General features: G+C 41.7%; 1 protein-coding gene and 1 long non-coding RNA gene across 6 annotated transcripts in view; one reads left to right on the forward strand and one right to left on the reverse strand.

The window, feature by feature from the left end:
* Positions 1 to 11,350, forward strand: part of LOC113909338 — a 56,302-nt gene extending 44,952 nt beyond the window's left edge. For 3 of the 4 annotated variants that reach the window (XR_003515709.2, XR_003515710.1, XR_003515708.1), the window contains 3 exons: positions 1,467 to 1,535; positions 2,259 to 2,431; positions 3,822 to 4,235. This is a non-coding gene — a long non-coding RNA (uncharacterized LOC113909338). Of the gene's footprint in view, positions 1 to 1,466; positions 1,536 to 2,258; positions 2,432 to 3,821; positions 4,236 to 11,222 lie in introns of those variants that run through there. The other variant, XR_004820160.1, reaches the window with a different exon arrangement.
* MAPK1IP1L (mitogen-activated protein kinase 1 interacting protein 1 like) lies at positions 9,089 to 23,444 on the reverse strand. 2 transcript variants are annotated; one of them, XM_027571893.2, is made up of 5 exons: positions 22,716 to 23,444; positions 20,810 to 20,851; positions 16,532 to 16,553; positions 15,138 to 15,839; positions 9,089 to 14,136 (listed from the first exon to the last, which is right to left on the reverse strand). In XM_027571893.2, exons 3-5 carry the CDS (start codon positions 16,547 to 16,549, stop codon positions 14,125 to 14,127), a joined length of 732 nt encoding a protein of 243 aa, XP_027427694.1. In that variant the 5' UTR covers positions 16,550 to 16,553; positions 20,810 to 20,851; positions 22,716 to 23,444; the 3' UTR covers positions 9,089 to 14,124. The 2 variants fall into 2 exon arrangements, with proteins under 2 accessions (XP_027427694.1, XP_027427693.1); XM_027571892.2 differs by lacking the exon at positions 20,810 to 20,851 and having other exon boundaries at positions 22,716 to 23,437.
* Between the last annotated feature and the right edge of the window lie 57 nt (positions 23,445 to 23,501).

A 23,501-nucleotide genomic window follows, 5' to 3' on the forward strand; every position in this document is an offset into this window, starting at 1 on the left:
TCAGAGAGATGCAATTAGCCACAGTTGTAGCTTGTCAAATAGTCTGTTGAACAGCCATGGAGGGCACGTGGAACCAAACTATATCACAAGTGGGTGGTCGAATTAAGGACTCATGAATATTGATTATTTAATGTATCATTGAGTATTTAGTGCCTAGGTGCCCCTCATGTATGTTTATTACCTCATGTACTCTTAGATCTTGTAGCCCTTTTCACTGATGTTTAGCCCACACATACTCTGCTTACTAATTACTGATCTACACTTGATTTATGAGTTCATCCACCCATTTCTTTTCTTATCTTCTATAGAATTGAATCTTTTTAAAAAGATTTTATTCATTTATTTGTCAGATAGACAGAGAAGGAGAGAGCATATGCAGGGGGAGCGGCAGGCAGAGGGAGAATCAGGCTCCCAGCTGAGCAGGGAGCCCGATGCGGGGCTCAATCCCAGGACCCTGGGATCATGACCTGAGCAGAAGGCAGACGCTTAACCGACTGAGCCACCTAGGCACCCAGAATTGAATTTTTTAAAAGATTTTGTTTAACAGAAGAGTATTATTGCCTAAATGCATTTCATACTAAAATTTCCCTCAGAGTGCCCTTTAGCCTCGTCCCCACCCAATCTAGGATCAATCAAGACTCCTGCATTGAAAAAAAATTTTTTTAAATCCCTCATTGTGGGGTGCCTGGGTGGCTCAGATGGTTAAGTGTTAGAAAGAAAACTATGACAAGAAGCGTGATAGGAAATTAAAGTTACTCAGGGTATGAGCTGACCAAATTATTCAATCGAGGGTTTCTCTAATTTCCCCTTTGGAATAAATGCAGGGAAGATGGCCCCTCCCCCAATCAGCACAGTGCTGACAATATTCTTTCACAAATAGCTTATAGATTGTGGCTTTGGCATAGGCAGGTGCTTTGAGAGATATTAAGATTATAAAAAGGAGACTTCCTCTTCCACCAGGCTGGGAAAATATGCCTAATGGGACTTCAGGGAACCCAGATCTCTATGCAGAGGATCTCCGTGGTATGATTATCCTAGATGGTCAAGGTATTCTTAAGACTTGAAACTGAGTTTATTGGAGCATTTATCAATGGCAAGATAGCTTGCTTCATTTAGCAGACAACACAGAGGAAAAGTAGAGCTGATCATAGGTCTTCTGCCCTATTTTGCTCCATTTTACATCCTCTGCCTCAACACCATCAACGTGCAGGCAGGTATTCCCCACTCCTGCCCCTCCCTCCCTTCCTGCACACAAGGGTGGCCTTCTTCTTGCCACTCGTGGCTTCTCTTCCTGGCACCCTTCTCCCAATTTATCGCCTGCCTAAATCTTGCTCATCCTTCACATTGCAGCTCAAATGTTTCCTCTGGTGAGCTTTACTTGACTCCTACCTACTAAGTTATGCTTTTTCCCCTGTCACTTATCACAAGTGCACTTAACATTATTTAATGATTATCTTTCCCACCAGGTTGTGAGCTGAATGAAGGCGGAAATTGTTTCGACTTGTTCACTATTGAATTACCAGACACGGCAGAGGGTAAGTGGTTAATAAGTCCAGATGAATGATCAAAAACAATCTAGGTGCTGATATATTTTGCAGTTAACTTAGGGCTGTTCTGTTTTCCTTTGTCCTTGGTCAAAGGCTTCTCTACTCCCTTTGTCCAAGGCTTGGATTCTCCTAAGATTCTTCTTAGATACTCATTCCAAGGAATGCCTCTCCTATATCTATTCCCTGATCAGAGTATTGGTTGACATTGGTGTATACGGGCTAAGTCTCTCACGTAATCTGGAGCAAAGGAGCTGCGGAAAAGCAATGGTTTTCCTTTTAAGTATGAAGTGTTCATAGTTTCCAGTGAGCTTGAGGCTCCACAGTGAATAGCTTGTGTGTTCTCCCAAAATCCAGCATGAAGGAACAGTGTAGCTGTGGGCAGCGGTGAAGCAAGTCGTGTTTGTAGTTATGCTGCTGACGTCACTAGGAAGAATGCAAGGAAAGCTGTTCCAGTGTGGGGACATTCTCCAGAATGTTGGGAACATGGCTCCTTGGAGGTGCCACAGTTACACTCGACCTACTTCAATCAGTTCCTCCCCAGCATCCCAGCCTGCCTCTCATCTCTCTGAAACTCACTCGCATACCGATGCCTGGGGCTTGTGATTTCCCTTGCCCACCCTGAACAGATGGATGTGATTAGGCAAATATGGCGGGGGACAAAGTGGCTGGGAGATGAGGACAGTCTCCCTCTTGTGCTTTCTCTTGAGACAGGACTTGTTCTGGGGTGCAAGTTTCCTTGACGCACTCATGAAGACCTGCATCATGAACTGGAAGGAACCTAGCTCTGCACTGGACAGAGCTGACTTTTACCCCTGGCTTGAAGTTGTTGTGAGGACTCAAGGAGATAATGTGATTAACGCCCTTAGGAGACCGGATCACACATGGTTAGTGCTCAAGATGTGGTAGCCATTTAACTACTGGGTGCTCATGGGGTATGCGCAGAGGAGTCCGTGCCTCCTGCGTCAGTGACATCACCCTGGGTGGAAATGGCTCTTTCACTTTGCTCTTTCCTCTACTAGACTGTAACATCCTTGTAGGCCTAGGGAAATGGTTTCCAGGTCCCATGATAAGCTCACACTGGTTGAGTGCTTGAGGTCAAGCACTAAATGCTTTACAGGGATTACTTCATTTAATTTTCAAAACCCCATGGAGTTCCGAACTACTGTTTTCTGCATTTATAGCTGAAGATATGGAGGCACCAAAAGTTTACATAACTCTCTCAATGTGATGTATCTAGTTAAGTGGTGGAGAGAGTGTTTAAATACAGCTGGTCAGGTTCCAGAACCTGTGCTCTTTACTGCTGTATACACGGCCTCAGTGCTCACTCTCAGTAGATTTTCCTCATTTTTCTCCAGCTACCACTAAGTATCACTGTGGAACATGTCATCCCTATTGTCTCCTCCTGTGTTTGTGGGGCTCCATTTACTCTGTGATTCTCATTGTGCTAGCCCCACACAATGCCTCATGTAATCACATGCTTTACAATTGCTTCTCCATTTGTCTAGTGCTGGCTTTGGCATATTAGGTTTATGTACCACTTATGCTCTCTCACAAAACATCTCTTGGTTCCATTGTCAGACTGGAATCTAGACTGACTGGATCACTGGGCAGACCCTTTATGTTTTTGTGTTCTTAATGACAACCATCTGTTTCCTAAAGCAATTGAAATCTTCTGTTATTAGCGTAAAGGAAAAACATGGACTCTAGGCACAGCCTCACACCGCTGTTACATGCCTGGGGAATCAGCTACCACTGAAGTTAGGCCTAGCTACCTTTCTCAGAGAGACTCTGGGTGAAACTGGGGTTCCTTTCAAGATTAGATGCACAGGCCCCGTATATTAAAAAAAAAAAACCAACATGTAAATTGTACATACAAAAGGGTATTAAATATCTTTGGAGTTAAATAGAATGAATACTTAAGTATAGCCACCGCCCCATTCAATAGAATATTACCAGGTTCTACCAAGTCCTCCATGTACCCCCTCCCCAGTTGCATCCCTCTCCCAACCCCCCCAACATGCTTTTCATTATACAAAGAGTGTGAGTTGTTTGAGAGCACTATGTTTTGGATGAGTCAGATGTGATTGCCAGGTACTTTGTTGTGAAAGGCACTAGCAGCAAATGGATATCGGTATTTTGAGGTTTCACATCCTATTCACACTGATGTTTTCAGTGAGGTGTTTCTAACTTCATGACCACCGCAGCATAACAGTGTGCTGAGAACCGGTGTGTCAGCAAATTGTGGTCAATGTGCACAATTAATTTTTGCCACAGCTGGGGACATGTACTTTTTTGGCAATGGCTGTCAGAAGATGAGGCTGAACACCGTTGCTGATGGTGAGGAGCAGGATTCCAACTGCAAGGGGAAGGAGGGCTATACCATCAAGCCAGCGTCAAAGAAAAACTGTTTGACAACATGCAAGAACTTTGCTGTGAAACTGTGAGAACGTGTGCGAGAACTTGGGTCGTGGCCGCAGAATGTTCTACCCAAACAGGAATACTGGGGGAATGTTAGTGTGCCAACCCCTGAAGAATTCACTTTACAGGAGAGCCACAAGTTCCAGTATTTAAAAATGTGTCTCGGGACGCCTAGGTGGCTCAGTGAGTTTAAGCGTCCTCTTTCAGCTCAGGTAATGATCCCGAAGTCCTGGGATCAAGCCCTGTGTTGGGCTCCCTGCTCAGCAGGGAGTCTGATTCTCCCTCTTCCTCTGCTGCTTCCTCGGCCTGTGCTCGCTCTGTCAAATAAATAAATAAAATCTTAAAAATAAAAGTGTCTCAAACACCAAAAAAGTGAGAACCATTACTCCCGCCAGCAGATATTTCTGAAGTGGTTTTAACAAGTTTTCATCATTTATTCCCTGCCACTAATGAATGGACCCTTTGAAAAAATTTCACCGTCTGCTCCTTCCCACCATTACTGTGAATTAGAAACACTCATGTCAGTCCAGGGCTGGAGGAGATGAAATGCAGTTCTACTACAGATTTGGTAATGTTTGTATGCAACAGCTGAAAGACCCCAAAAATTGGACATAATTTTCAGTGCTATTCAGTGTGTGAGAAGATGAAGTTAACAACAACAAAAACAAAGAAACTTGGAGCTTTAAGGGAAATTGCTTTCAGGACTTGGGGGAAAAAAAGACATGTTTGACTATGGAAAGAGCCAAGATGTCCATCAACAGATGAATGGATAAAGAAGATGTGGTATATATACACAATGGAATATTATGCAGCCATAAAAAAGAATGAGATCTTGCCGTTTGCAACGATGCGGCTGGAACTAGAGGGTATTATGCTAAGCGAAATAAGTCAATCAGAGAAAGACATGTATCATATGACCTCACTGATATGAGGAATTTTTAACCTCGGGAAACAAACTGAGGGTTGCTGGAGTGGTGGGGGGTGGGAGGGATGGGGTGGCTGGGTGACAGACATTGGGGAGGGTATGTGCTATGGTGAGTGCTGTGAATTGTGCAAGTCTGTTGCATCACAGATCTGTACTTCTGAAACAAATAATGCAATATATGTTAAGAAAAAAAAAAAGAAGAAGATAGCAGGAGGGGAAGAATGAAGGGGAGTAAGTCGGAGGGGGAGACGAACCATGAGAGACGATGGACTCTGAAAAACAAACTGAGGGTTCTAGAGGGGAGGGGGGTGGGGGGATGGGTTAGCCTGGTGATGGGTATTAAAGAGGGCACGTTCTGCATGGAGCACCGGGTGTTATGCACAAACGATGAATCATGGAACACTACATCAAAAACTAATGATGTATGGTGATTAACATAACAATAAAAAAAGAGACATGTTTGAGGCCATGTGGCAGATACCTTTGGAGAGATGCCCAGAAAAGTAGTATTCCCATCACTCCTCTATCCATCTTTTCTAGCCTAAAAAAGGCATGGCTTCCTATTCTAGAACCAGAATGTGTGCTCTTCATGCTTTTGGGATTTGCTGAAGACAATGTGGCTACAATTAAATGACTTGGATATTTTCACCTTTATAAGATGCAGTAAGAGTGGCAGCTTAAATGATACGTGAGTCAAAGGTTAACTTCTATGCTAAAACATGTTCTTTAGGATGAGTTTGTATCTCAGGAAACAAATATGGAAAATCTTCACTTGCATTTTTTTTTTTTTTGCTACAGTTAGGATAAGCATATAATAATTTATCCTCAAAACGAGGACACTTGAGAATGCAAGGAGGGTACTAATAATTATACCTGGACAACATAAACCAGAATTGTTCCAGGCAAACTGGGATATATGACCACTTACAGTACAGCCTTGGTGTTCAATATTATCACATTGTGTAACTTTAAGCCTTTAAGCATGACGATCTAATTTATTTTTTATAATTTTGTTTTATTTTAAAGATTTTATTTGAGAGAGAGAGAGCACGAGCAGGGGGAGAGGGAGAAGCAGACTCCCCGCTGAGCAGGGAGCCTGATGGTGGGGCTCGATCCCAGGACCCTGAGGTCCTGATCTGAGCCGAAGGCAGACGCTAAACCAACCGAGCTACCCAGGCGCCCCCATGACAATCTAATTTAAAAAAGGAACATTAATATAGGTATTATATATTCGAGGTGTAATCCTTTAGTTATGCTACTACACCAAATAGATCCCTTTGGCTAGAAGGAAGGGTGTTCCATTTTTTTCCCTCGTGGTGCTGAGTATTATGATCTGCTTTACATTAACGTCAGCACAGGAAACTAGTCAATTGCAGCAAATCACACTGCAGAGCTGAGCTTAAAGCTAAAACCTCTGTTCCCTGAGTCCCGTTGTTGCTCACTGAAACCATGAAGGGTTGCCTTCTAGAATTTGATCAGATTTCTATTGCAGATTCACCAGAGGTGGAGACTTATGACTGCCTTTCAGATAAGAAATCTTGTCAAATTTGTAAAGAGGCTTTTCCTAGTTCACATGAGTCCTCTTTTTCCCACTTCCCTAAAAATCCTGGGTGCTAGTCCGAATCATGAGTCATGTACTTTTGGTCTTTTTTTGGAAAGATTTCTTTGGGCATTCAAGAAGTGATCCAGGTATTCATTAAGTTTAGTCCTTGGGAATTTTGTGTGTTGCAGTAACTAGGCAACGGTTAAGATGTTTTAACTTAGCATGTCCTGTACTGGCAAGTTTAAAAAAAGAACTGTCAAGCCATACTTGGCAGAACCTCCCTTGGACTCTCCCACCCTCTGTACAGTTCTCCTGTACATCTTGGCTGTCCTCCACGGCTAACAGAGGCCTCTTCTGTCTCAGCCTCTCTGACAGCCTCGTCCAAGCCTTTCCCACTGCAGAACAGCTGGACACCCACACTGTCCCTATAATCGCTAGGACTATGACTAGTGGTTTGATCATCCATTACCTTTCCTAACAACTCTCACGTCCATATCTGAAACCTACTCTTAATTGCTACACGTTTGAACATAATTTGCCTTTGTTTATGAAAATACAACTAAGTTCTAAGTTAGTAGTTTAAGAACTGTGCTTCTTCATCAACTATAAGGGCACACATTTCAGACACAAACTCTAGCTCTTAATTTAAAGTGAATTTCCAATGCCAACTCCTTCAATGACATGGAATGTGTAAAAGGTCTCCTATGTTCAATGTTAGAGGGATCTGACTTGCCAGGTATACAATTTTGGAAGCAGAACTACTGCACTAGAGACCAGGATAAGATGCTGTCCTTAGAAAGCAGGATTCTGTGGTACAGTGGTACAGGGCAAAAGCTTTGGTATCAGTCACAGCTAGGATTCGAATTTGTTCCTTACGTAGTAGCTATGTGATCTCTATAACCTCTTAGCCTTAGTTTCATCATCTATAAAATGGGGATGAGAACTGTCCTTGTCTTAGAGGTTTGTTGTGCTGCTTAACTGAGATAGTGCATATAAACTGTTTAATATAGTGTCAACTGCTTGTTTTTGTCTTTTAGATTGTATGTATCTCAAAAGCAGGAGTGTTAAGAACTGAATGAGCCGAAGTATGTAAAAGGTACATAAAAGCTATCATTAGCTCCCAAGAAATTAAGCTAAGTAGGAAAATACATGAAGCTCAATTTAACTTGACTTCTTTGTCTAAAAAGTTAACCAGTTGTTTTCACCAGAGTTTTCCCATGGCTTTGGAACCCACCAGTGGCATCTTAAGGGGACAAGAACAAGTCAGGGTGTCTTGTGGGAGTTCTGGCAAGGGTCTAGACTGGTAAGCAAGCAATTGCATAAAAAGGGTACTGGATGCCTGAGCAAAACAGTGGACAAATCCTAAGCCTTAAAGACAGAACTGGGCACCATCCTTTATTACTATGACCTTGGGAATTTACTTAACCTTTCTAAAAAAAAGGCTCTTTTTAATCTGCCCACCAATCTATGAAGAACGTTAGTCTAAATGACCATTTAAAAAAATGAGGGTTGGGCCCCTGGGTGGCTCAGTTGGTTAAGGACTGCCTTCGGCTCAGGTCATGATCCTGGAGTCCTGGGATTGAGTCCCGCATCGGGCTCCCTGCTCAGCGGGGAGTCTGCTTCTCCCTCTGACCCTCCCCCCTCTCATGTGCTCTCTTTCTCCCACTCTTTCAAATAAATAAATCTTAAATAAATAAATGAGGCTTAACATAAAATAGGAACAAAGCAAAAACTGAGCAAAGTGTTAATTTCCTCTTTTATATGACACTAACACTTTAAGCTTGAATTCTAAATGAGCTAAGATTCTCTTCTACTTATGAATGTCTGATTATGATTTTAGCAAATCTCAACTAGGACATAGTCATCTACAACCGTTTTTGGAATTTAAAAGCAGCAAAACGTTTTGTTCCCCCAACAACGTATGTGCGTTGTGAACCACCTTGTCCCCCCAAATTCACACTGAAGCCCTAACCTTGGATGTGATGGTATTTAGGCACGGAGCCTTTGGCAGCTAATTCCTTTAGATGAGGTCATGAGGGTGGAGCTGCATGATGGGATTACTGACTGTCCTAAGAGACAGCACAGCTTGCTTCTCACTCTCCCCCACGAAGGAGGACAGTTAAGATGGCCACAAAGAGGCCAGAGAGCCCCTAGTGGGGAAGTGAGCAGGCCAGCACCTTGACTGCGGACTTCCCAGCCTCCAGAACTGTTGAGAAATAAATCCCCGTTGGTTAAAGCCACCCAGTCTACGATGTTCTGTTATGGCAGCCCAAGCTAATACACTAAGTAAAATAGTAAGTGGAAGAGAGGAACTGCTTTAGAGAAAACACGGAGTAGGGAGGGACTAAGCTCCACCTCATTCAGGAACCCTAGGGTCCCACGATATAGAGTGAAAATAACTGTTTAATACCCACCCAAGAAGAATCACGTTCATGTGCCACAGGAACAAACTCTACGGGATGGCCCAAATTCTAGCGTATTAGTCTGAAAATAAGTGAATAGGATTCTATTTTCCTTTAGACATCTGTTGCAAAAAGGATTGGTGCTAAGTTTTAATATGGTGGTAAAAAAAGAACCTGCTTGGGTCAGGGACCTGGGGAAGAACGTGTCTGCTGATGTGATGTCATTTCACGATGGGGAAAAAAAACCCTAGCCTTGCTCCCGAATGATCTTTTATTTCACTACCTACTTCAGAGCTCCATTTGAGGTGGGTACCTTTAAGGGATAGAAAACATCAAACACAACTTAAAAATTTATGTTGCACTTTGTCCAATTCTAAGGCAAAAAGCAGAAGACACTTTCAAAAGCATAATGCTGTACGAATGACTCATTTACAGCCCCAACCACACCGGGGTTCAAGACAGGCTAGCAAACCCACTGTGGAAAGGGAATGGCAAACTACCAAGTTTGATAATGTGACCCTCACGGTAGGCATAGTAGTTACACAGGAATAGAACCATCTTTCATAAAAGAAAGCGGGGGTGGTGGCAGTTGGGCAGAGAGGGAAAGTTCCCCAACTCTGTAGATAACTTGGTTACAAAGAATAATGTAGCCTTGAAGGGAGAAGAGGAAACCCACACAGTGGACACCATGTTGCTGAAAGAGGGTCTGGAGAAGGTCGTTCCCAGGCAGCCTATTTAAATGCCTTAGTGAATGCAGGTCACACACCGAGGAGCATCTCAGGCCCTTTTTTTCTTTCTTTCTTTATGACAACAATTTTGTAATTAATTAGGCTCTGGACTTCTCAGGGAAGCCCAGAACTGGGCCTAAAGAATAAGATACAGGGAAAAACTTGTGAAACCATGAAAATACATTTTTTAAAAAAAGTTTTTAGGTATAATACACAAAAGCAAACAAGTTTATCTTAAAAAATATCAAGTATCACATCAATAGACTACTCCTAATTATAATTACTTCTTAAAGCAACATGTCTTTGTTTACAAATACAGCAGCAGGTGATAAAACCTAACATCTCAAACAGATTGCTTACAGTTCATAATACAAAACAAATGTCTATGTCTCAAATCACATTTTAGGCAGTTTAACTTAAAATGCATAGACAATTACATACATCAAATTTGTCATTATTAAGTCAATTTTAAAAATCACAATATTAAAAAACACAAAAACAAAACAAAACAAAACCTTTATAGAGCACGCATAAGAAGTCAAGTTTACTTAATGGCAACAATCAGTATCTGTTAACCAGTGACAGGCAGTTTAAGTGCCTTCATCCAGGGAAGAAGTGAAGAGGAAAAACCTCCTGTTACTTTGCACACGTGAACAGTTGCACCGACAAACACTACAATCTTGAGAAACATTAATTTCTTACTTAAAAAAAAAAAAAGGTACACCACACTTTGCTGTTTAAAGTGTCCAAAGGCTGGCCTCTCATTTCCACCAGCGGCAAACTAAAACATGTTTATCTAGGTAAACCAAAAATGGGTGTACTCATGCATTCTGTAAATGCTACCCCTAGACGGTAAGCCTCCACGGGACAGGCATTCTCCTTCTTCTCTGCAGCTCTGGGAGCTGGCAAAGCACCAGGATCAGACACTTGAGTGCTGAACAAATGCAGTTCTCAGATGTTTTCTCTAGCCAGGAGCTTGCCTGGCATTTCTTTAATACTGATTATTTTATTGGCAATTTTAATTTTACTTGGCAAAATTCTGAAAATAAAAAGTGTCTGTCCTTCAATACTCAATATTGCTCAAGATTAAATTTTAGTCTTCCCTGAAAGCTGCCCACCACTTTCTCTGCATAGTACCTCTATCAGCGTGATTCATCTGAATTTAACCTTATGCTTTTCAAAAACCAACACTTGAAGGTCTGTGCTTATTAGGTTTAATGTCCAGGGTTTATAACCCTGGCATTTTATAAATGTAGCACTCACTTATTCAGGGTGAGGAAGACATTGGCACTAATCATTTAGAAGTCTAGGCAACTGATGGACATGCAAACGAGACACAGCATCTCAACTGAAACATGAGTAGAGCTTCGTCCTTCTGTACACATAATTTCAAAAGCTGTCCTTTTGAACAGGTAGCACTTATTATTTGTGAGATAAAATTTTACGGGCAAAACCGACTTCTTCCTAGACATAGGCCAATATTCTGCTGTAGTGGTGTGCCAGACCAAGGCCAAAAACTCACCCCCTTTTTTCTCTCCCCTTTTATCATTCTCTACTGAAAACAACAGGAAAACTGACGAAGGGAGGAGGGCCCTGGGTAATTAAAAGAAAAGTATTGCCTATTGCTGAATAATCTATGTTCTACTTTATACAAAACAGGGCTGTGGAGTCTGAGTTGTAAACACCATCTTCAAAAGCATGAAAAGGCGTCAGGCTGAGCCCAGGACAGACAAGCCAAGGTATTATTTCAAGCACTCCTCCAAGGAGACTTGATTCTTGAGAACTGCGTGTGTGATGAGGACCTAAGATCTTTACTTTCATTTTCCGGTTTAACATTTCAAAATCTAAGATTCCAACTTCAGAAACACTAATCCTCAACACATCTCGATTATCTCCATCAAATTTGTCTTAAAGTTCTTGCTCAGAGAGAGCCCAAGTGCCAGCATATTCCATCCTGTGTACTCCCTTCTGAGACCAAATAAACTTTCTAAGAAACAGTCTCTTCCCTAAACTGATGCCGGCCTACCAGGATTGGTTTCGAAAGCAACCTTATTCCCTTGTAAAGAGAAAAACCTTCCCCCCCGTGCTTTCCCCCCATTCCTCCGCTGGAACAACTTCTGCTTTTAACTTTACCCTGAACCTAAGAATACATTTTTGTCCCCAGAGTACCCACGTGAATTAAGATTCTCCCCGCAAGCTGAGAAATAATGCTCTACAAAACTAAAAGGAACATAAAAGCAAATTCTTGTCCCTTTGATTTCCATTCTTAGGTTAAAAAAATTTCACAACTACCAGTTGGAAAGTCCTTGAAAAGAAAAGAAAAGGTGTTATGTCTAGGGCACATGGGGCAGTATGGGTCACTAGCAAAGTTGATGTATTTATTGGGGGTAGTAATTCCAAATCTCACGTTCATGTTCCTTCAAATCCTTTAGCAGATTTTCTCCTCTAATAAATGGACTCCACGATCACAGATTCCCAAACGTGCTACCACTTCTCTTAATCAAACAGTATCCTCTAGTGTTACATTAAATATTGTATCTAAAGCCAGAGTTGTCAACTTCTCCCAACTTTTAACACAACCAAAATAACCACCAGGAGAGAGACCTTCCCCGCTATCTCACTTTTCCTCTCATCCCCCAGTTAGCTGACATATTGCCCGACCATTTAAGCTAAAATACCTTTTAGGGCTACTGCCTTGTAAATGGGAGGCTGCTCTGACCAAAGATTCCAAGAGTGTTGTAGATTGGTGCGGCCTGTCCTTGCAAGGAAGCAAAAGAAAACAAGACCGCTTGTGCCACTCTGTAGGAGCTGTCTAACGACATTCCCCAGTCTGAAGATACCTAAACTCAGCTTCAATTCTGAAAGCCTGACTCTATCATCTACTTAAAAGGGAGTTTAAACACTGAATGTTCTTCTCAAAGGTGACCATCTTGCTTTCTTAAAAGGAGGTAGCTATCAAACCATTAAATTGGCAGCATTTGGCATTCTTGACATTTTAACTATAAGAGAAACAAAACTACTAAATACTTTATTTCTAAGCAAAAACAAGAGCTCCAGCATAAATCTCTCCTAGACTAGTCATGAAATCCATGACATATTTTAGTAACCCGATGGATACATTCAAAGGTTCAAAATGTTATTTGACAAATAACATAGTCAGTTCTAAGACTCTAAGGATCTGACTTAGAGATATTTCGGTGGTTACAAACAACACTAATTTAAGCGACAGTCACACTGCTTACTTTCAACGGAATGCAGAGATCTATAAGTTTCAGTATTAGAGCTAGAGAATAATTTTTAAGGATGGCACTCAATCCTACCTATTTACCTGTCAACAAACACAGAACTGAACTGTTAGCCATAAGCACTTTACAAAAGATGCAGGAAACTATGCAAAAGACAATGACACAGCTTAACCAGACTCTGAAAGACACATACACATTTTGATCGCACTTGTACAAAGAGTCATGTCTAAATGACTAAGGTTCTTGAAACTTAACTGCTATATGTGTTTACAATAGACTCCTAGAGTGTGCCAGTTTTCCGTATCAGGGAAAAACTGAAGGATGTGCTCCTTCTAAAGAACTGAGGCAGAGGGACCTATAAGAAAGGGTCTGAGTAGAAGAGTGTTCTGTGGGAATGCAAGTTACTTGTCACTATGAAGCAATTTCCAGGGTTTCCTCTGGCTTGAGGTTTAAGACAAAGGAGAGAATTATTTCCTTCTTTGAGTTCTTCCCAAAGCAATACGGACATCTCAAAATCTATTCCAAAGCAATACAGAGATGACCAATTCTCTAATAAGAATTTACACACGTTGGCCTGCATTAAAAATAAAAAAGTTTTCATAAATGGCAGATTTTAGAGCTGTGTGACCCATCTGGCTAAAAATAAAGCAGATCAGGTAGAACTCAAAATCATAGAAAAGTTTTTACTAAAAGCTCAAGGATAAAAATGAGCACTGCCAGGCTAATGAACTCAACATCTGACAATAATTACCAAAAGCTTTAAAATATAGATCCAAACTACAACCTCAAGAGGACCAGGTTTATTTATTCTATAGACAGAGCAGTTCAAGATGCTGAGAGGCAACATTTGTTTAAATTATGACAATGTGATTGTTTTCAAAGTGTGTTTATTTAGGGAAAAAGTGATTATAGAAAAATACTTGAAATAATTTGCCAATGAGGTTGCAGATTCTAACAATAATCCACATCATCTTCGATTTTTAAGTGTGTGGTTTCATAATTTAAACAAATTGAAATCTTGTTTTAAACAAATTGTATCAAAGAGCTATTCAATATACTTCATCGCTTTAACGTTCCATAAAAACCGAATAAAAATCACATTTGAATGATTTACTTTTACATTTTTATCTGACTGTATCCATCAGACGTACTATACATCCAAGTACAAGAGGCAGGTATCTTCTCTGAGAGGTGCAAGAGTTGTTCTTTCATGAATGCCCTCTAAGAATAGTGAAACCAGCAATTTTTATATATGCATATTCATGTGCATATACATGTACTTCAAAAAGCAAAGCGTCCTCTCTTCGTCCATTAACTTAATGGTAAGACTGCAATAGAAAAAAGAAAAAGTAAACCTCGAGTTTTTCTAAGTGGAGTTTATTAACTCCTTGCTGTGGTTTAAAATAAACTTACTGCTTAATAAATCCAAACAGCAAGTCATCCCATTTATTTTGGCATACAATTTGCAAACAAACAAACAAAAATTTGTATAGCAAGAAGTTAATACTAATGAAAGTAAGTTTTGGGGGCATTTTATTAAGATTCCTTTTCCTTTACAGTTGAGGTGGATGTTTCATTAATCTAGTTGGAGACCTGATTATTTTGTTAAGAGTCATTCCCCACCCCCCAAGGAGAATCATGATTCTTTCTTAAGACTCACGTGGCTTACTTCTGGGGGGAAGTGGGATGCTTTTCTATTTGGTTGTATGTCCAAGACAGGTTCTCCAACTAAGATGTCAATCCTACCACTCTGGCTTGGCTGACAGTAAAGCATGAAGCATTACCTGTAACTGACAATGCAGAATAGTGGTATAATCTGGAGCTCAATGCTGCGGAGGATCTAACAGAACTTTGGCTGAGCAACACTAGGGAGAGTTACAGGAAGGACAGGAAAGGCTATGTATTCACTGTCCTAGATGCTCTAAAAATCTACCTCTGTATGAAGTCACAAAGGCAGAAACTTTTTACCGAACTGTGCTTTGGTGTGATGCTATAAAATGCGACAGAGAAATACTTAAAAAAAAAAAAAAAAAAAAGTCCAGTGACGTGCACCTGAGTTTTCTTCAGGGATGTTATTGAGGACATTGCTTACTACATTACAAAGTCTTTGGGAAATTTTTCTATTTTCAGTACCAGGAATACTTTTGTTTTCATCCTTCTAAATGCTTTATCTGGAGCCTGAAATTTACCCTTACCTTATATACACACATCCCTTCTTTTAAAAGTTTTAAATGCTTTTTAATCTTCTCTCTGAACCCGGAGGCAAATCATCTTTCAGTTGTGCTTATGTGACTGTTAGTGCATTTCAGATAACAAATTTAACACTCACATGGGGGCCACCAGGCATCGGTGGAGCACCAGAAGGTCCTGAAGGCACGTGAAAAGGACTGTTGGGGGCGGGGTAGAGTCCTGGTGTGGGGTACGATCCTGCGGGGGCGGGGTACGGTGCTGGTGGGCCCCAGGCTCCCGGTGGAACTGTGCCCCATGGAACGGGCGGCGCTGCCCCTGGTGCTTGGGGCGGGGGCGCGGGGTATGGCCCTGGAGACGGGTATGGCATATTAGGGGTAGGATACTGCCCTCCCATTCCAGGTGCCCAAGGTCCCGAAGACATGGATCCCCATGGACCTAAAGGACCAGCAGCAGCTGGATCTGTGGGTGCCCCATATGGTCTTGGAAGCTCTGGAAAGGGCATATTTGGTGTAGGATATGGCCCCGTGGGGCCAGGGCCTGGCACAGTTGGGGCTGGATAAGGACCACCCGGTGGGGGACATGATGGTCCAGAAGGAGGAAAGGGTGCTGGGGGTCCTGGAGGTGGTCCGGTGGGAGGCACAGAGGGATACATTCCTGTTGGTGCTGGTCCAAAAGGCACAGTGGAGGGTGTTGCACTTGGTGGGAGTCCAGATGGCACAGAAGGTGGAGCACTTGGGTTATTCCAAGGGTTGGAACTTGGCCAGCCTTGAGGTTGGCCAGGTTTTGTATTGCTCACAGCAGAGGTTTTGGCAGGGGAGTGTTCAGGTAGTGCATCTGCCAACTGGAATACAAAACAGGCATGTATCAATCTTATTTAGGGCCAAATCATGTCAAGCATGATTATAAACTAATAAAGGATAGTAAGCTGTAGGGATTACAAACTCCTAGAACATCTTCAATAGCCAAACTGCTCGGTTTAAAAACAATTCATTTAATATAAAAATCAACTTTCCAATGCAAATTCCTTAGAGGAGATCAAATTTTCTAAATACAATTACTCAAAATACTGTGGATTTGAATCCTGGCTTTACCTCAAACAAGTTACATACTCTCTGAGCTTTAGTTTCCTCATTAAAAAAAAAAAAAAGAAAAAAAAAAGCTTAGCATTAACTTGAGGCTTAAATGAGATAATTCATGTAATACCCTTAACATAGTGCCTGGTGTATATTATATTCCAAAAATGCTGGCCATTATTAACACTGCCATGTGAACAGAGAACAGAAGCAACTTAACACTTTTTAAATTTTTTTACTTAAGGATTCATAAATACATATAACAGAATAAAATTTCAAACATATTATATCTAAGTCAAGTAAGGCAGATCAGCTATTAAAATCACATGCTCTCCCCGGCCAAAAGCAAGATCACAATAAGCATCTCTTTTAAATTAAAAGACTTATATGGCCTGCAGTTAGAACTAGGTCATTTTCTTAAGAGCCAAAATACTTATGGAGGATAAATGCATCAACTTACCGAAAATTCATCAGACATTTTCCTAAAAAAGAGAAAGAAAGGAAAAAAAAAAAGAGAATACTTCAAAACCAGTGCTTAACATTTCCTATATATTCTTTAAGGAACTCTGTATACACTACTGTTATTTAATCATATATGCAAAGTCTTTTTCTTTATATAGGGAAAACTTTCATTGTAGTTCATGTAGTTCTACAAATGTCATCCCCTTTTACTGGCAGCACATCATATAAAAGTGATCCACAATATAGTATGCATTCTCATTTTGGTGGTAGTTTAGGTTGTTTGCACTGTGAGCTGTTTTAAACAATGATAGAGTGAACACTTCTCAACACATATCCTTGTGAACGTGTCATCAGGAAAAAGTACTGGAAGTGAAATATGCAGTCAACAGGTAAGGCTATCTAAAATAAAATACATCTTAGAAGTCCATGTCACTTTAAAGTCCTTTACCAATTACACTCTTTTAAGATTTTATTTACTTATTTGAGAGAGAGAGAGAGAGAGAGAAAGGAGCAGTGGGAGAGGCAGAGGGAGAAGCAGACCCCTTGCTGAGCAGGGAGTTTGACATGGGGCTGGATTCTGGGACCCCAAGATCATGACCTGAGCCAAAGTCAGATGCTTTATTGATGGAGCCACCCAGGTGCCCCTAACTTAATGTATAATCTATCTTTTCTTGGTGTATATGACAGGCTACCCTTAACACATTCTACTGCCAATATTGACAACAAATACAGAGTATTTACCACAGAACAGGTACAGTACTCAAAGTGTTTTAGGTGGGTAATCTCATTGAATAGATGCACATTCTTTCACTCAGTTGACAGTTTGAGAAAAGGAAGCTCATCAAGTTAACTCGTTTAAGGGGACAGAGCTAGTAACAAGTAGAAAAGGGGTCAAACTCAGGTACAATCTGACTCCAGAGCCAAGGCTCTTAACCACCAGGCTACAGAGCCTCTATTATTTCCCATGGATATTTTGAAGTCTGTTCTTCCCTACTGATCTGCACCACAACATTCTATCTTAATTTCAGTAGCTTTATATTTTTAGCAAATTTTAATGTCAGATGACCTATTGCTGTTGTCTTTTCCCCCTAGATTCCTGAATATTGTTTATTTTTTCCAGATCATTTTGTAAAAAAATAAAAAGAATCTGTTGGTGTTCTGGTTGGAATTGCATTAAATTTACAGATTAATTTAGAGAACATGTAACATATTCAAAATATCAGATCTTCTCATTCAAGAACAAGGTAGATTTTCCTAGTTCCCATCATTGTCATTTATCACTCAATAGTTTATTTTTTTAAAGTAAACTCTAGCCTTAACGTGGGGCTTAAACTCACAGCCCTGAGATCAAGAGTCCCATGCTCTACTCACTGAGCCAGCCAGGCACCCCTATGTGAAAAAATTTTAGTGTATCACTTTTGTAAGCAGTAACATTACTAAATTATTTTATTCCTTTAAGTGTCACAGCTGATTTCCTGGGATTTCGGGTAAAGAATTATGTCATCTGCAACAATCATCATCATAATAATAATTTTACATTTTTTGTCCGATATTTACACCTTTTTTCCTTTGCATCTGCTAAACTTAACAATGAAATGTTAAATAGTGATAGTAAGCACAACGGTCTTGTTCCCAACTCTCCTTGAAATGCTTCCAATGTTTAAATAAAATTCCCATTTTCAGTTTGAGATGGAAAAAGTTACATTAAAGATGTCTATTTATGCCTATGTTGCTAGATTTATTTATTCCTATTTTGCTAGTTAAAAAACATTTAGAGGAAAAAACAACATTTAGAGATGACACTGCATTTCTTCAGATCTTTTTGACATCTAATGAGCTGATCACAAGAGTCTACAGTTAATTATATATAAAAATTGCTTAATACTGAGCCATCCTTGCATTCTTAGAGTTTTATTTTCAAGTACAATTGGCTAACAGGAATGATAAAGAAAAAGAATATGAAGCCTACAACTGCTATGACCTTGCTATTTATTCAGAATATCAAAAAACACATCTTGAATATAAAGCAACTATCCAATCACTCCCACGTGAAGGCTTTATAATAAATCATTATATCACACAATAGTAAATTCTTAAGATGAACATCTGAAGAAACTTTTATCAGTGCATGGCAAGTTTAAAGTCTACCTAAGATTAACATGTTTTTCAAATAGGGTGAGCCTTTCTGAAACAGAAAATGGTTCTGTATCAAAGTTCACATTAATTCTGAAGCAGAGAACTAACAAAGCAATACATTCAATTTCATGTGGTCCTGCTGTTCAAGTTTTCAGAATTACTTTTCCCTCTTAAAAAAATACACACACACACACACACACACAATATAAAGTTAACTAGTTATAAAATTACATTAGAATGTAAGTTATTCCGTAAGTTAGTAATCTTAAACGGACTCACAACTCTGGCTTTCCAAATTTGAAGTTAAAAATTAAATCCTGGGGGCTCCTGGGTGGCTCAGTAGGTTAAGCATCTGCTTTCAGCTCAGGTCATGATCTCAGGGTCCTGGGATCAATCCCTGAGTCTGGCTCCCTGCTCAGCGGGGAGCCTGCTTCTCCCTCTCCTTCCCACTCGTGCTCTCTCTCGCTATCTCTGTCTCTCTAATAAGTAAATAAAATCTTAAAAAAAAATTAAATCCTAGAAGATAAAGGAGGTATTAGAATCTTAATGATTAAGTAATGAAGCCCTAACTAAAGGAATTAAAAGTAGATCATTTCTTGTTGTACAGCACTTTTAGTAAAGTGACCTTCTCTCCGTGTCTAGAATATACAGTGTTCTTATTTATAGGAAACATTCTAATTTATTCTTACTTTCATCATAAAAAGGTAAAACATAAAGTTGAACATCAGTGTCTGAATATAAGAGTTACATAATTTTTTTTGAGTTATGTAATTTTTTAAATCTAGATTTTCTAAAAAACTATTCCAAAATACCTAGATTATGCTAATTTTTTTAGAGGGGAGGGGAGAGGCAGAGGGAGAGACTCTTGAGCAGGCTGCACGCCCAGCGTGGATCCCCACACGGGACTCCAGCTCATGAGATCATGGTCTGAGCCCAAATCAAGAGTTGGGCACATAACCAACTGAGCTACTCAGGCGCCCCTGGATTATGCTAATTACGATGAGGCCAAAAGAAAAAAAAGGTTTATAATCAAGAAAGATTTTCATTTTTCATTTTAGAATACTGTAAAGCTATTATTTCCAAAACTTTCCATTACTACTTTATGGCAGGATCTATGCATCATCTGAAAAATAATCATTCTATTTTCTGAGGAGCAAGAACAGTAATTTAAAAACAGTACAAAATTTCTTTGGACATACACTAAAAAAGTAAAACATTTCTGTTAACTCTTATGGCTTTTAGAGTAAAATGGCAATCCAATCACAAGGAGGTTTTAAAAAGTTGAACTCTGTAAATTACTAGTGACTACGAAACAAGGCCACTATTTCAAAGGGGCCATCACATTGGGGTGGAGTGATAAAAAGCATAGAACTAGACAGTTATGAAATATGGACATCAATCCTCTTGACTAAGGCAAACTCCTTAACCACAGACCATTTCTCATCTGCAAGACAGTTTTAATTCCTGACTACTTTACAGATAATTAAAAGTAACATGTTTAATAATCTATAAAGTAGTACAGACATGTAAGATGTTTATTAAAAGAAACTTAAGAGGGGCGCCTCGGTGGCTCAGTGGGTTGAGTGTCCCACTCTTGGTTTTAGTTCAGGTCATGATCTCAGGGTCATGGGATCAAGCCCCACTTCGGGCTCCCTGCTTGTGCTCCAGGAGAGGAGTGCCTTGAGATCCACCATCCCCATGCCCCTCCCCTCAACTCCCACATTCGCTCTCTAAATCAATAATACAATCTTTAAAAAAAAATCCTCTCCCTCTCCTTTTGCCCCTCCCCACCTCTTAAAAAAGTAAATAAGAAACTAAGAGAAATGGGGGGAGATGATGGTAATATGCTGAAAATACAAAGTTTGAATTAGAATATCGTTTTACCATTGGCTCTTTTATCAGGTACGTTCTATTTTACATCTGGGCAACTCAAGGATCTGGGGACTTGATAAAGGTTTGGAGTATTTTAAACTTTTTAAAGCCATGTAACTTTAAAAAATCATTTTTTTAATACTTATTCCTGGAACATACATACCAGGCACTGTATTGGGCTTTAGAGAAATGAGCAACATTGCATGGAAAAAATCCTTAAGGAATTCAGTCTGGTGAAGAACTAACCTTTAAACAGTAATTACCTTACCTGGAGTAAGCAAGGGCACCAAGGGAGTACCTCAAAGAGCTCCTAAAGGAATCAAGGAAGGGAATGTCAGGGGAGGAATCCTGGGGAAACAATGGAGAGCGAGCTGGGCGTGGGGGATGGTGGCACAGGCCCTAGGAAGGACGAGCAGATGGTGCAAAAGCTGGAGGAGGCAAGAGGACGCCCCGGGAAGTGCAAGCAGTTCAGATTGGTCGGACTACAGAAAGGGGAGGGGAGAGGAGTCAGCAGAGAGCCTTCAGACCGAGGCTTCAGTGTCTCCATCAGATTCAGCTCACCTGAGTGACTCTGTTTTTCATCTATAAAGGGGCTAGTGATGTGAAAGACTGAATGGTACTCCTAAATTGTCTATAATAACAGTGCTCCAAAAATAGCGGGTGGGCAACAGATACATTGCCCCCTCTTCCTTTGTACACAGACATGCAGCCTAGGTTGAGTGACCCTGAAAGTTACCACTGCCTAGATAAAACCGCAGCTCTTCACTCGCTGGCTCTGGACAGGCTGAACTCCTCAAACCTCAGAGATATAAGTAGACAGGAATGGCATCCACCTCACAGACCTGCCCTGAGACTTACATAATAAACAAATCTCCTGGTAAGAAAAGAAACCTTCACAAAACGGTGGCAAAGCCTGGCCTGAGGATATTTATAGTTTCCATTAAGTCACACCTATCACTGCACAAATATGAATGCTGTCTTAGGGACGCTGCCGCGACTTTGCCGGGGTGATACCTCTTGTCTATGCATCTTATTCTCTTCCTAAAATCTAACGATACAATCCAAAGATTTCCGAATTCCAAAACACACTGGCCCCAAGCCTTGCAGTTAAGGCATGGGTCTCTCTCTGTTCCTCCTGGAGAGAGGAAAAGAACATTCTAATACACACAACCCAACTCAAGTTTCTGCGACAAACTAGTTTCGAATAGGAGGTTCAGAGACGCCAGTACCAAGAAAAATTTCTGTTCTTCCTGCCCAATGAATACAGCCGAACAAAGAACTTCTGAAAGATCTCTGAAGGCTATCTTGGCCTGTAATGAAGATTGGTTTTCAAAACAGGCCTTTACAATCATCAGGTGTGAGAGTGTGTATTTCTTTGGCTTTAAGGCTATAAAAATTTTTTTTCGGTATGGTTTGATTACCTCAACATTAGAAATTTTATCCGGTAAAAGCACTGCTCTTGGTTTTCAAAGAGGAAATGGTTCAGCTATTTATAACCTTCCATGCGTAACATAAGCTCCTAAATCCTAAAAAAGAGAGTATCACCGAACTCAGCGCTTCTCACGGTTTCTGTCATGTGTATTCATCGAATGTATTAGCTAGCAACTCCTTTGGTAAGTAACGACCAGAACGTTGTCACATTGCGGACAATCTTAAGCAAGTGCCAGATTCCTCCAAGACTATTCAGGCCCATCTCTCCCGTTTTATTAGAAATTAATGAATGGGGGAAGGGGGTCGGGGCCGAGGGGCGCGAGCCGGGAACCCTTTAGGGCCAAACGAACAAAGAGTCCGGGATCAACCGGAGCGAACCGGCCTCCGCGCGGGTCTCGCCGCCCGGGAAGGGGTGGGGGTGGGGGTGGGGGTGGGGGTGGGGGTGGGGGTGGGTGGGGTGGGTGGGGGTGGGGCCGGGCACGCTAGCCGCCCCGCCCCCAAACCAGGCCTGACGTCAAGAGCGGAGAAACCCGTCGGGCGCGACGTCACCCGCCTCCGACGCCTCCTCCCCGGGGAGCTCTCGGGGGGCACGTCGCAGCTCAGAGGAAGATGGCGGGGGTAGACGCTTAGTCCCGGCCGCCGAAAAGGCGATTCCAGGTACCTCTGTTACCGCGCCTGTCTCCCGCCTGGGCGCTCTCCCTCGCGCCCCTCCACGATCCCCACTAGCGCCGAAGCAGCCTCACCCGGCAAGATCCGAGCCCGCAGCAAAGTCTAGAAGCGACGATGGGTCCGAGCGAACCGGGTGCCGAAGAACCGAACGCGGAGTGACTGACGGCAGCAGCGGCGGCAGCACCAGCAACACCAGCACTAACAGCGCGCGGCTCCTCCTGGCGCCGGAACAGGAAGCGCCGAGCGCGCCGCCCCCGCCCGCGCTCTCCCCTCCTCCCGGGGCCGGGCCGGGCAGCGCGCGCGCCCCCAATAGGCTTCCGGCGGTACTGCGGCCTGCCCGGCAGGGTGGGCCGACGCGGCTGCTCTTCCGGCTCGCCCAGGGTGGCTGTTTTCTTCTGGTGGGCGGGAGGAAAGCTCCCCGGTGTTCCGAAATTCTGAGCACTCGGAGGAAATGTCTGTAGTCAGTGATGTTCTGGGCATCCCGGCGGAAGTTGCTAACTTGTTTCCTGGAGTGGTGTAAGGACTGGTTCTGGATTTCCTACGCTTAGGGATTTTTACAGCCGGGCCTCGAAGCTGGCTGGGTGTGGATGCGGCCAACCAGCGGATACTGGCCCTCGGGCCCAAATGGAGGAGCGCTAAAGGAACGACACAGGAAAGGGAAGACGTTTGTAAATAGCTTGGCAATTGATACTAAAAGCTGTCTATGCAGGCTTTTCCTGATCAATGCCTCTTCCCTCCACATGTTCAGAACTTTACCTATTCTAGGTCAGTTCTGAAGGATAATGGACAAATTCCCCCAGCGCCAAGGAAATCTGGCGAGTTATGCAGGTGCCATAATTATATAGTGTGTAAAATATATA

Source organism: Zalophus californianus, chromosome 6, assembly GCF_009762305.2.
Source record: "Zalophus californianus isolate mZalCal1 chromosome 6, mZalCal1.pri.v2, whole genome shotgun sequence".
NCBI lineage: Eukaryota > Metazoa > Chordata > Mammalia > Carnivora > Otariidae > Zalophus > Zalophus californianus.